This window comes from Drosophila albomicans, chromosome 3 (assembly GCF_009650485.2).
Source record: "Drosophila albomicans strain 15112-1751.03 chromosome 3, ASM965048v2, whole genome shotgun sequence".
NCBI classification, from domain to species: Eukaryota; Metazoa; Arthropoda; class Insecta; order Diptera; family Drosophilidae; genus Drosophila; species Drosophila albomicans.
Window position 1 is genome coordinate 25,188,325 of NC_047629.2, and position 14,539 is coordinate 25,202,863.

The 14,539-nt window shown below is 39.4% G+C and overlaps 1 protein-coding gene and 1 long non-coding RNA gene across 4 annotated transcripts in view; one reads left to right on the plus strand and one right to left on the minus strand.

The window, feature by feature from the left end:
* LOC117572458 (MOXD1 homolog 2) overlaps window positions 1-14,539 on the plus strand; it is a 137,950-nt gene that overhangs the window by 117,440 nt on the left and 5,971 nt on the right. For 2 of the 3 annotated variants that reach the window (XM_034255292.2, XM_034255293.2), the window contains 3 exons: window positions 3,166-3,335; window positions 3,440-3,602; window positions 5,986-6,121. In XM_034255292.2, coding sequence (XP_034111183.1) covers window positions 3,166-3,335; window positions 3,440-3,602; window positions 5,986-6,121 — 469 coding nt within the window. Of the gene's footprint in view, window positions 1-3,165; window positions 3,336-3,439; window positions 3,603-5,985; window positions 6,122-6,247; window positions 6,388-14,539 lie in introns of those variants that run through there. The other variant, XM_034255294.2, reaches the window with a different exon arrangement.
* The window catches only part of LOC127565771 (uncharacterized), a 37,967-nt gene that overhangs the window by 1,704 nt on the left and 21,724 nt on the right, over window positions 1-14,539 (minus strand). The gene's annotated exons all lie outside the window — the stretch shown is intronic.

The window sequence follows — 14,539 nt, forward strand, 5'->3', positions numbered from 1 at the left end:
TTGCCCTCTGAATATTATTTCTATTAATTTTCATTGGCCAGGATTTTCCATGTTGATGGCTTTGCAAATCAATTTTCAATTACATGCACGAATTTTAACTATGCGTTGCGTTGGCTTTAAAACTTTCAAAACAGCTCGTCGCGTTTATCTTTTGTTGGTCATTTTATAAAATGTCATGCAACGAAATCAATCAACAAAGCAACGAGAGAGAGGGAGCGAAGGCTGGCTTATATAAAAAGCATCTAGCAAATATTGGCAAAGCGCGTTCAGTGGGCAAATCATCAATTTAATTCCAAATTACAATTCATGCGCGTTTATCAAAGTTGGCCAAATTAAAGCGCAAAAACTTTTGTGCTGAACCAGATGCTTATTTTTGTTTTGCCATGGTCATTGCCAAAAACAAATACGCCACAATTTCGAATGAAAAATCATTTACAATATTTACACAATTTCAATTAGCTTGTGTTTGAAGTGCGATTAATCAATGTACATACTATTTGCTGTTAATTCAAAAAACAAATTCTCAAAGTTAGGCTAAACGAAAAAAATGTATCAAAACTTATGTTTAATTAGCACGTACTCACAAAGCAAGAGAGAGAGAGAGATAGAAGTGAAATGAAAACGATATCGATTTCTACAACACTACCGCGCATAAATTACAGTCTCTGTGTATCTCGATTTCGATGCTTTTTGCCAATTTCCATTCATTAAATCAAATTCAATATTGGCCAAAGCGACGCAACGAGTGGGAGTTGATTTAGGGTTCGGGAGGAGGGAGCGAAGGAGGTTTGTTATTGGTTGTGGGGCCAAGTGAGGATAGTGGTTCACTATTTCTATTTGATTTGGCCCAGACGACGACGACATTGCAAACACACACAATTCATAACTGCATATTTTTCAAATCGATATTTAACGCTCACCCAATATTCAAGGTGCCCACAGCAAAAGGCGGGGAGTGGGGCAAGGGAAGGCAGTAGATTGGCATCGTAGTTGCATTTGCCACACGCCACGTTGACAGCAGCCCGAAATGGTTGTTGTTTCTGTTATTGTTGTTGTTGTTGCAACACGGCAATGCCAATGCAAATTGGTGACTGTATCAAAAATGGCGGCAACTTTTCTAATTATTTTAAATGGCAATTTGTGTCAAACGCGCAGCTGCTGCAGAAAATTCAATTTAATTCCATTATTTTTACTTGCTTTTTTGGCTCTATTTTTTTGACAATTTGATTAGCATTTTTGGACAATACCAGAGAGACAGCAACTGTATCTATTGGCTATAGGCCATGCTTTGGTTTTCAACGAAATTTCACAAAGCGAAAATCACATTTGACAAAAACCAAAAATCGCCACGACATTTTTAGGCCATTATGTGAAGGCCTATTATGTGTGTCCAAAATGGTAAAATGGGCAAAATGGCATGGCGTTCCGCAACACATTGTTGTCGTTATCATCTAGGGCGACAGAAATGCGTCTATAAATTGCAACAAATTTTGATTGATATTTGGCGATAGGTAAATTAGCTTTAATTGTAGTATGCGATGGCTTTTGAAAACTATATGAATATTGCGCTAAATTAGGCAACGAACATTTCCGATTTGAAATTACAAATCAATTTCACGGAAATTGCCAATGATCCAATTACGCATATGCTTATTGCATTTCTATTAAGTTTTCCCTTTGATCGCAAAAATATTGTTACAATATACGCATAAATATTGGAGCTGCGCAAATTACAAAATTTATAGCATACTTTTTGGGGTTCGACAAAACGTTTTGACTATTAATTAAATTTCATTTGCCATTCATTTTATTTTAATTTCAATATGTTAGAAAATTAATATTTTTATATTTTAAACCAATTTGTCATGTGCTTGAATTAATGTTTAATATGATATAGTATTAGGTAATCAAATTAATCAGTAATCTGTAAATATGCTTCCTAAAATTTTTTAAATATTTCAACTTTTTATAAAAAAGAATTTAACAAATTTACAAGGCTGCCACAAGCTCTGCTTTATATTTTATTTGCACTTACATAAAGCAAATCATTTCTATGCCATTAAAGTTGCATTCCATAAAACTACACCTGCACACACACCAAATGCGAGTGCGAGTGTTAGAGCAATGCAATCAACTCGTATGTCATTCCCAATGTTTTCTGCAAATGTTGCTAACCGAGCATGACTAAGCCATAAATACAGCACACACACACACATTCACTTGCAATACTTTGTGCCGTAAAAAAGCCTTTTTACAATAAACAAGAAAAAAAGAAAGGAAACCCGAACGGATTTACAATAAAAATCAATTGCCAGCTGGTTCACTCTGAGTAAAAGGGGTTTTTCCAGCCAGCCAGCAATGCCAAGCATTTTCCGCGAGTATTTTGATTGGCATACTCACAACCCTCAACAGACACACACACTCTGGCACAACACCCACGCACAACAATTGAAATGCCAAACAGTGGGAAAAAATATGTAGCACATGAATTTCAAATATTTTTTCAACATGTCAGACGACACGCGGCCCTAATTGCATATGGATGTGATGTGGGGGCGTAGGAGAAGGAGGAGTCTGTGCTTGTGTACAAGGCGGCGTATGAGCAATATTCCACAACATTTAACTAATTGGAGCAAACGTTGGGTTGGGGGGTTGATCACATACTAAATTCAGTTAGGGCGCCACACATAATTTGATTGCCCAAAAAAGAAGCGAAATGAAGTAAATGTTAAAAGACAAAAAAGATTTCAAATTGAGATACCACACGAAAGAGGATGTCAAACTCAGACGCGAGCAGCTGTGGTTATTTCATTTTTTGTCTACGCTGGTCTGCATTGACAAAGTTGTTAACAAACATCAAAAGCAGCAATTAAAATGTAATTACACGTTTTACGCCAAATCGAATTAAAAAATCAACGTTCAAAGCTAGCGCAAGTGAAGTGCCATATGGTTAGCAAGGAAGCAGGAGATTGGGGAAAAAGAAGAGGGGAAAGCGGGCGGGCAGTAGTGTTAGGTGATTGTGCATGTCGTGCTAACCGACTGGAGCTTTGATGAAGCTCGCGTTCGCGCGCCACTCGAAAGCGTTAATTAAAAGCATTCTCCACAACGGACTCGCTAACTAACTATCTATGTGTGTGTGTGTTTCTCTATGTGTTTCCCTTACAGGCATGGATCCCAATTGGCGCCACATTATACCGCCGGGACAGAAGCGCGTGATATCCGAGGGCCAATGCATTGAGGACTGCACCGGTTACGCCTTTCCAGCGCAGGGCATCAACATTTTTGCGGTCATGATGCGCACACATCAAATCGGCAAGGAGGTTAAATTGCGTCAGGTAAGAGAGACTCGATAGCTATTTACATAGAACGTAGAGGAGGAGCAGGAGGAGTGTGGAGTGCGGGTTAAAGCCAAATGCTAATGAGCAAACTAACTTTGCAGATACGACAAACCGAGGAGCTTCCGCCAATTGCACACGACAGCAATATAGATGTGGCCTATCAGGACTTTCGACGTTTGCCACAGTCAGTGCATTCCATGCCCGGCGATAGACTCATCGCCGAATGCATTTATGACAGTTCGTCACGAAAGGCAATTACGCTGGGTAAGTGTTACCTACCTACAAACCTACCACCCGACTACTAAAATATGTCTAGAGTAAATAAAAAAAAGGAAAGAAAGAAAAAAAAAGAATATTGCAAGCTGCCATTGTCGTGCGCAAAAGTGCAAAAATTTCAATGGTTGTGCACAGGCGAGTTGTTGTCGTTATGACACATTTAAATCAGCCCAAACGATATGCGACAGGCGGCAGTCAGCAGTCCGTAGTCGTAAAGGGACCAAGTGCAGAGTCAGAGAAAGAGTCAGAGTCAGAGCAGCGCAGCACGAAAGGAGCTGCAGTCGCTGACGACCTCATTGTAAAATACATAAACCAAGACATTGAAACATTTCACTTAGCACGAAAACGTCCAGGTGTTAAGAGAGTTTTGGGGAGGAGCAAAAGGTAGCAAGCAGCATTCATTGTACCTTGGGTAATGGGTGAGTTGAAAAGCGGACCAGATATCTCAACTGACAGCTGTGCAGAAAGTACTTCCACCCATCCTCGGTTGTAAACTGTAAAGTGGACAATGTGACAGCGAGATGAGAGCAAAAGAACAAGCATATTGATGCTGTTAAAAGCTTGCTAGAGAATGGGGAAGACATGGAGTACTACCTTGCGACTACCGACTACGTAGAGCATGCACACAGAGAGAGAACCGATGACAAAAGAAGACTTGATCACAGTAATTGCAGAATGTATTCCATTCACTTGTTAGTTAAAATTAAAAGAAACAGGATGCCAACAAATAGGTATGCAGTTAAGCAAAAAACGGCAGCTTAATGTGTGATGATGAATCATCAGACAAAGAGGGAAATGGGAATAGAAAAGAAGCGAAAAAATGCACCTAAGAGTTGAAAAGAAATTTTAATGAAAACGAATGTTCCAAAATGAAGACTATGAAAAAAAGAAAGTATCGAAAAAACGTATTCAACGAATAACCCAAAAAGTCATTAGTAATTCAATAAAAAAGCCTTAAGTTTAGAATACAAAAATTGATTATATACACAAGATTAAAATATTTTAAAAGCAAAAAATATGAATTAAATAGAAACAAAAACGCAATGAATGAATTGAATTGGGGAAAACAATGTAAAATTCTTGAAGGAATTTATTATAAATAAATGTGTGAAAAAAATATCCTCAAATTCTTGTCAAAGAATTCGAATACAACGAAAAGAAATATTACAAAATATTTTATTTAATTATCAAGATAGAAAAAAAAAGATGCTAGAAAAATATTTGTATACAACAAATATAAATAAAAAAATATATCGTCGTAACATTATCTCTAAAACAATTTTCGAGGATCGGCATAGAAAAGTTAAAATGCTCCAGCAATAACTGACAAAATATTTGCTAGAAACAACATCGATACCCTGCAAAATTCGTTAGCCATTTTGCAGCTGGGGTCAGACATTTCAAGCGAGCAATCTTCATGGTACCGAATAGAACAGAGAACAGTAAGAAAGCAACAATAAAAGCGAACAAAGCAGGCAGACAAAAAGTGACGAGAAAGAGAAGACAGCTAAGGTAAATTTGACTTTCTTGCTTGCTGCACAAATTTAACACACACAATCTGCAATCTAGACTAAGTGAATGAACGGCAACAGCAGCGGCAACAATTGAGTGCAACTCTATGGAGACACAGTCGTAATAGACAAATCTAACGACGTTGCACTAAAGGGAGACACAGCTACAGATACAAATATAGATGCAAGCAGATAGACAGTTATGGGAGTAGACATACAGAAGAGAGAAGAGAGTAGAGAGATGAGAGCTAAGAGCAGTAAAACAGGCAGTCAGGCGTATGCGTCGAAAACATAAAGCTTCCCAGCTCAAATAAAGCAACGACGATGACGATGATGAGGTTGAGGATGTTGATAGGACGATGGCGATGCTCAATGCTCAATGGTTTGCCTGCGCCCTACATCCTTCAACCTGCTTGCTGCCATCAATGTCGTCTTGCGGAATATTATTATGATGGCGCCTGCTGCTTTACTGCCAACTGCCAACGGCCGCTTAATTTTGTCTTTTGTTCATAGCCAGTGAGGCGTCGACTCATTTGAGGTAAAAACGGGGAGGGAAACGAACAACGAGCAGAAACAGAACCAGAAACAGACCAGACAAGACTTACCTGGCCAGGCAGCCAGGAAATTGTCCTGATGGTGACGCTAACGCTGCTGACTGTGTTTGCCTCAGATCCATGGAGTATTTTTTTCTGCATTTTGTGTGTGTGTGTGTTGTCAGCCGTGCAATATTTTTTCTTTTTTTTCAATTCTTTTTTTCCGTTCCCCCTTTTTTCTTATTTGTTTATTTTGGAGTTTCTTGTTTCCGTTGCAATTTCTTATGCATTTCGTTTGCTCGCGTTTTCCACTCTTCTTTTTCACAGGTGGCCTCACAATGAAGGAAGAAAGCTGCACCGTGCTGACACTTTACTATCCACGCCAAAAGAAACTGACAACGTGTCATTCACTACCCAGCCTGCCCACAGTGTTGCATTCTCTTGGTATCGAACAACTTGCAACGTAAGTATTATACAAATTTGATATATATATATATATATATATCCTACGTACATACATACGCATGCAAACATTTATTGTGTGCAAGTGTGTGTGTGTGCTGAAATTTACATTAAGTCCGCCATACAGCCGAAAGCTTTTGCAATGGCTGCCATTTTGCACAATGGGAGAGCGACAAGCGAAGGACGTACAAAATGAAAATTGACATTTAACTATGGAAAAGAAAAAGCAACATTTCAATATGCGTATATACGAAGCTTAACGAGCAGCAGCAGCTGATAGTTCTGATAAAAGAAATATTATTAAATATATGCATACGGTTTCCTCTAAAAAAGAAAAGGTATAAAAATTGCTTATCGATTTCGGTTGCCAATCAGAGCTACTGCAATTCGTATTAAAATCCCTCCGGTTTTTGTTGTGCACAATAATTTGCGTAAGTGTTCCACAGTGCTGCTTCGCAGTATGCACCCACTGCTAACGCCACTCGACATTCGGTCTTGTGTATAAGGAAATTTGGTTTATTCCTCTGTTGACTAAAGTAATTGGTGATTTAATGATGTTGTTGCATAACCAAATCACCTAACGAAGTCGCAGTCACAACTCAAGTGGTGGACGGGGGAGGCAATATTATTCATTGGGTATTCTCGGTTTGAAGTATTTGCCCAACAAACAATTGAGGAAAATGAACTGCTCCTGCAGAATGCGTTCATTCGTTCAACGTTCGCTCGTTCTAATTGTGAATTGTGGAAAAATAAATTACGAGACATGGATTGCACAGCAGCAGCAGCAGCAGCAATCGGTGCGAAGGCTAACCAAAAGCCACAACCTCAGTGCGAATGATTTTATTTAGAAAATATTGATTTCTATTAACGCCCAAGTGTTAAGCAAACAGAGACAGCAGGAAAGCCAAGTTCCATTCATGTTTCTATAGCATCCACACACAGCTCTTGACCCCTGAATAGAGATCCAGCGAGCGAGAGCTTTGTGTCGACCTCTGACTCGACTCGACCAATTCAAATGCGGTCGGGCATAATCACCTCGGGGAGCGCATAAATATTGTATTAAAGCGTTCGCTGAAAATTAGTCGAAATTAAACCTGAATGAACCAGTCACGGGACGGGGATTCATTTTGAATTGATGTCCCATCAAAAGGTATTCTCTCCGCTTCGTAGTATATATTTGAGGGTTTCGCCCTCTGTCTGTACTCGGAGGCACGCTCTATTAATCACTTCCTATTGACACAAGAGCGTCGGTCAAGTCAAAATCAAAGATAATTTTCTATGCTAAAGCTCTCTGCTTCCACTCCATCCTGATTCATCTGCTTCTTCATCTTCCGTTGCGCAAATCAAAGTAAACGGCATAAATAGATTAAGGCAGCCAGAGAGTTGGGCAAGAGGGAAGGCAAAGCAGAGAGCATTGAACGGAAACATTGCCTACTAAATGAGTTATGAACGAGGGCAGAAATGTGCAGAAACAGCCTAAGAACCAGAGAGCAAATAATTTTGCTTAACATTTGAGATTTGATTGGTTTCGCCCCAAAAACCTATTGGCTTGAATGTTAATGTTAAATAAATGAAGCTCCTCTTTGCTTAAGCAACAAAATGAGTAATTGCCCGTTTATTTGGGGTTAAAAGACGCAGAGATTAGAGTTCAGCAAAAGTAATTAAAGGGCGAGAGAGAGGAATGAATGTTAAAACCCTTTGCCTTAATATTTGCCTACATTAAAATCCTTTACACTTGCACTATAATTACTGCAACTTACTACAAACAAAATGCATTAGTTTCAGTGCACTTTACGCTGTCTGCAAATCTCTATTGAAACTACGACTAAGCTTTAAGCTTCTCTGCGCATTTTGTGCAGTGTATAATGGCCTGCCACTTGACCACAAGATCTTTTCATGGGCTCTTAAGTGCTTCCACATTAGATGATCTTATATAGTGGGCGGCTCCCATCGATATATATCTCTCGGTTACATTTCAGCGGTTTTCCTCTTCATTTCCCCCCCGTGCACACAGCAACATCATCGCCTTCATTGCACTCTCATCCTTTATTGTTGTCGTTGTCATTGTTTGTCGTGTTGTTGTTGTTATTGTCGTTGTTGCTGTTGCTGTTGTAAGTGATTGTGAGGCCCCGGCATATACTCTGGCTTTTTGTCCTGACACGGTCATACAATGTACACTTGACTCGTCCTCAGCCACAACCCCACCACCCCAACACAACTCCCACTCACACACAAGTTGAACTGAGTGTACCGAAAATCGACATGAATTGATAAAGTCATTTGCAATTGTCTGTCGTTATGGCTCGGTCTGCAAGTTGTTGTTGTTGTTGCTGTTGTTGTTTCACGCGTTTGTTGTTGTTTGCTTTATACAATGGCTTGCAGCGTTGTGTTGCTATTGTAGTCATCGTTGTTGGTCAGTTATTATGGCTACTGCAATTTTGTAGCGCTTAATGGTTCGGGGTTCGGTTCGATTCCGAGAGGCGAACGACGAGCGGCGAGCGGGTGTCAGAGTCAGCCTCTGGGTCGGTTCGAGCCTGAACCGTAAGTGCGAATGCGATATGAGGATTAAAATTCATAATGAAAACCCAACAGCAGCAGCAGCAACAACAACAACGACAACAATGGTAATAATGAAATTGCCATAGTTGTTTTGCAACTACAACACAATACGAAAGGTACCTAGGTTCCGATGAGAGGGGAAGCGGGTCTTGCATTTTTGGGTACGACTCTCTGGCATTAGATCGACCACAAAACCGCTTGTGCGCTTCAAGTTTAATTAAACAATGACAAAAACTAGACAACACCACAATAGACTGAGTCCAATGCGAGGATTACAATTAGATTTTTGAATTTTCAATGCAAAACTGTTGAACGGCAATTGATTGCGAGACAATTTAGTAAATAAATAAATACAGTACTTTAAGGTGGTGAGGAAATTATGACAATTTGACGGTAAAATCAGTTTTCAAGATAAATGACAAGCATTGCAAACTGTTGGAAAAAATAAAATAATTAACAAATGAGAAATACTATGAAGTACCGTTTAAATATACCATATACATATACTGCAAATATACTAAAATGTTCTAGCATATTTTAATAGTATATTTCGTATGGCGATATACCATAATAGTAAAAATATAACATCTATATTAAAAGTATATTTCGAATAACAATATTTCAGATATACAATAGCATACAAAATATACCAAATAAACAATTTCCAGGCAAAATAAGGAAGAATATAAAATTTTGTACGCCATTAACAAAATTAATAATATTCGCTATGATGTCTTCGAATCGAATTATAATTCAAGCAATTCGATGCACATTTACCAGCCCTTAGAATAACCCATGCCAAAAATGACTTACTGTTTCCTTTATGTGCAATTTGACCAACACTTGACCGTGTCCTGAATGATAAGCTAATGATGCAAAGGTGGATCAAATGCGGTGCGCTACTAATGTAATTATAAGCTACTTGCCATGACAACCTTTTGGTCGTCGTCGTTGAACTTGATTATTATGGCTAGAGATTCAATTTAATTTGATACGCACGGATTTTGCGACTAGCCCAAAATGCAACAATGACGCAGCAGTCGAGTCTTGATTGAGATTGCGGATTGCGGATTGAGCAGGCAATAGTCTCGTGTCTCGTCGCCCCGTCCCCAAAAATTGTTTGCAGTTCAACTGTGGCTCAATTGACCAGCTCCTCACACACACACACACACACACACACACACACACACACACACCGACATACACTCAGACAGAGTAACGAGGGTAACAGCCAGCTCAAATGGACGAGTTATGGGGTAGCTGCAAGGCAGGAAGGTAAAAGGAGCACAGGATAGGGCAGTGCCCAGGACATGGCATGCAACGGAGGACAGGCAATGTTGTGCTCATCGTCAACGTCGTCATCGTCATGCAAAACTCATTGAAGTCGTTAGCGTGCGTCCTGCACACAGCCCCAAACACAGCGAAAGCCCAAGCCCAAGCCGAGGCCCAAGGACATAAAGCACAATGCAGGCGGCTCACAGGAGCCTCTTGTTGTCCGGCTGTTCGCATGGCGAACACCGAACTGACCAGCTACTGGTTGGGCTTCATTGATCATACGCCCCATGCAATCACCCCGTTACACACACACACTCACACGCACACGGGCAGGCGACCCAACTGTTATTGGCTTAATTTACGTTTTACGTTTGGGGTTTTGTTGCCTGATTTTGTGCCGTGCGGCTTCATTTTTTCCACGCTCCAAATAATGTGATAGTGGTTTTTACAATTTACGCACTTGCCATCGCACCGAAAATTAATTTTAATTGTACGCTCATGTGTGTGTGGGAAATGCGTGCGTTTTTCATTTGTTGAAAATACGCAGCAACAAAAAAAACGTAAAAACGACCGAGCGTTAAAATCAAAGTAATTATTCAAGTTGTGTGCTTCATTTTGCCTCTTTCTCCCACTCTTTCTCTCTCCCTCTTTCTCACTCTCTCCTTTGCACTCTTTATCACTCGGTTCTCGCTGCTGCTGTTACGCAAATTGGCCTCATTATATAGTTGTTGTTCTTGTTGTTTGTTAATTGTTTAAGGCCCTTAACTGATAAAGATATCGTTCTTTATGTGCCGTTGTTTTTCGTTGTCCTCCTTCTCGTTCCCGCTACAACGTTTACCTACTCTATAGCATACTGAAGGAGCTCATTAAGGCGTCGATATCCTGCTTGATATCCTTTATTACTTTATGACTTCTTGTTTTACATTTTCTTTCGTTCATTATACAACCAACTTTCATCATCGATTGATGCGTTTTTCTTTCCCTTCCACGTTTCGCTTCCTTTTCTTTTTGTTTTTTATCTGTAAATGGCAAAGGATATCAAATTGCTTGACAGCACGTGGTTGGAATTTTTAGTCTGCTGGTCATTTATCCCATTCCAGCACAGAGAATGAGGCAATTATACTTAAAGAATTTTTTTTTGTTTCAAAAATAGCTTAAAGTGAGCGACAGTTCAATTAAATTACAGCATATCTTATGAGCAGGCAAAAAAAAACAAAAGCAAAATAATCAACTTATAAACGAGTCTTTTCAGGCTGTTAAATTTGTTTTTTAATTAAGGACAATTGTCGAAAGAGTGTGAAAAGTATTAAAATAAATTTCTTCGAATTCATTTGAATGAACTTGCAACATACAAACAATAAATTATTGTGCGCATTTGAGTTCATCTTAATTTAACTAAACTGTGATTCAGTGATTCGAGACAGTTATTTGTCTCAGTGCGTTTTCGCATCTAATCAGTTTATCGAAATGCAATTTGAGCGAATGGCAAAGATAAATCATCGATGTCGTTTTGAATGCAGCCTGTCTTAGGCGTAGTTTTCAATTATTACCGCATTATCATTCATGGCCGTTGTCTTAACTGCTTTTAATCGTTGTGCACTCGAAAATGCATGAGTGAAAGAGAGAGAGCGAGAGCATTTATATCCATTTCGTAGTTCGTAGTTCGGCCAATGGCAGTTGGCTATTTGTGCAATTTTAGTTTTCATTTGTCATCAACATGGCCATTTGCTTTTAGCCATTGCTGGCGCTGTTTCTGCCAATTGCAATTGCAATGCCAGTTCAAAATTGAATTTCACTCCAAGCGCACACACACACACACACACACACACACGAAACATAACTGTGCACAGTAGGAAAATCGCAGCCGTCATAACGCTACATAAATAAACCCCATTGCAAAGCGCATTGCAGTTGCAGTTGCAGGTTGCCAGTTGCCAGTTGCCAGTTGCAGTTGCAGTTGGAAGTTGCCAATGCCCATTGCCCATTGCTATTACCCGTTGTCCTGGCACCCTTTTGCGCTGGTTGCTGTTTCTGTTGCAGGCTTAGACCCTATTTGCCCTGCAGGCTCTTGCCCTTGCCCCTTGCGCTGCCAAAAATGAAATTCTGTGCGCATTTCAGAGGTTGGATGTTGTGCATTGTGACGTGTGCGGCAGCCATTGGATTTTATAATCAACAATGCCAAACCAAAGTAGACTCACAACAGCAACAGCAGCAGTGGCTCATAATTTTAATTATACTGAGTGCCAATGAAGTCAACAGCGATAAGACTAAAGCGTCGTGGTGGCAGCAGCAGCCGCAGCAGCAGCAGCATCGAGATTGCGATTGATGATGCGGGAGGAGGATCAGTATAATCTATGTTGTTGCTCTGCTGTGCTCTGTTTGTGCCTTTTAACATTAGCAACAGCTGTGTGCGTTTCCACTGCATTTATATTTATTATGGCAGTGTAGAAGGGGGGCGTGGTTTGGGGTTCCGCTTATGGTTACGGTCACGCGGTGCCCGGATATATTAGCAACGCGTCGAGCTCGATGGTACGCTCAATAAACCGCAAACAGCAGCAGCGAACAGTGAACATCGACCGGGGGTAGATGCATGTCAAAGATACAAGTATGCAAGTCACAGGAAGCGCGACACGGTACACAGGACACACACACGAACACACACACAAGTTCGGACATATGGAATGAATGCAATATTTTATTTTATATATTATTATTATTACACTGCGGTGTATAGTATTGTGCACAATGGACCACACACAATCCCAGGGACATGGCATTCGTACAAGTGGCCAGTTTTTAGTTTTGTGGGTGGTTTTGTTTGGGGGTGGTTGCAATCAATCCACAGACATTAATATTTTTCGTGTTGCCAACCGCAAATTGTTGCGGCGCTGCAGCAGCAGCAACATCGACAGCAGCCACTTACCCCCAACCGAACCCAACTCGCATCCAAGAGCGAACACGCTGTGATATCAGACAACCCTCGATGCGGATTGAGTGGAATCATAAATTAATTAAAAGAGATTTGTTTGCGGCTTGCAAAGGATTCGGACGCACACACACACAAACACACAGAGCGAGAAAGTCAAAACAGGAAACAGGAACAACAAAGAAAATGTGCGTTTGCCAGAATGTTTTACTGTTGCGGCTCCGTCTGTGTGTTGGTGTATTGGTGTGTCCGTGTGTGTGGGTGTGTGGGTGTGCTAGAAAATTAAAGCAACATTTTTCGTAATGCCGGGCAAAGAACAAAATTAATTAGCCTAATTGTAAGGGCGGCAAAGATGTCTATAGCTTGAAATGTGGAATGAGAAGAGTGCAGTGCTTTTTTTTCGTGGGAGGGAAAGCAGGAAGGCAATCATAGAGCAGCGCGCTAACGAAACGAAACGAGGCGCAATGAATGAATGGTCGGAATGAATGAATGAATGAAATGAATGAATTTATATTGCGCGAACGTTGCAGAGGCGTAGCGGTCAACTATTTGGCTATTTTATAGCGGGGAAATCAAAATTGTTCTGGGGTATAGTACAATTTTATCGGCAAATAAGCTAGATGAAATTATAGGCAATTTAAAGCAAGCACATATTGAGAAAACTAAAAACAAAGAACTTCAGCATTAAATTAATGTGGAAAATATCGTAACTACAACAAAATGTAACAAGTGAATAGAAATACTTTGCTAAATTCAGCTTTTTTATATCAGGAAATTAAAAATGCTAGGGTATAGACAGTATGTTTTTAAAAACGAATAAAGTAGAGGAAATTATCTCCACTTAAGCTTTGCGAAGTGGAAGAAAAATTTATACAAATGACGGAAATTAAAAACCAACAACTTCCATAATAAATTAATGTTGAGTTCTTTAAATACTTTGACTAAATTCGGCAATTTTATGGTAGGAAATCGAACGCGAATAAGCTAAAGAAAATGATTGACATTTAAAACGCTTATAAGTAAAATATGCACTAATTAACTACTGAAATTTAAAACATGCAACTTCCATAATAAATTAATGTTGAAAATATCATAGCTCAATGAAAAATTTATGTTGAACAGAAAAAGTTCAATAAGTGAAGAGTAATTTAAATACCACATTAAGAATTTATTGAATGCGGAAAGCAATGACACTATAATTGATTCAAACAAATAAATATTTATAATAGCAGTTAACAAGATTGCAAAATTAAATTAAAACGAAGGAAGAGCGGCATTTCATTTAAATAAAAAGCAAAATAATGAAACTACAGATAAGGAATGAAGATGTTAAAAATTCAACAATCATGTCCCCAAACAAGAAAGCCAAGAGTTGCAGCAACAACAGCAGAAAGCAAGCTGACAATGCAAATGAAAAACATCTAAAGACTCGCATAAGCATGATAAATGCAAGAATTAAACAAGATGAATTATAAATTAATCAAAAACGAAGCACACAAAAAAAGGGATAAACAAATAATATAAGCTCACACTCGCTTACATTTTATTTAGAGGGTTGTTACAGTTGCATAACAAAATACAACATAATTCCCTCCACACACACACACACACATATATATAGAGAGAAAAAGAGGAAAATGATTTGCTAAGTCAACTCAT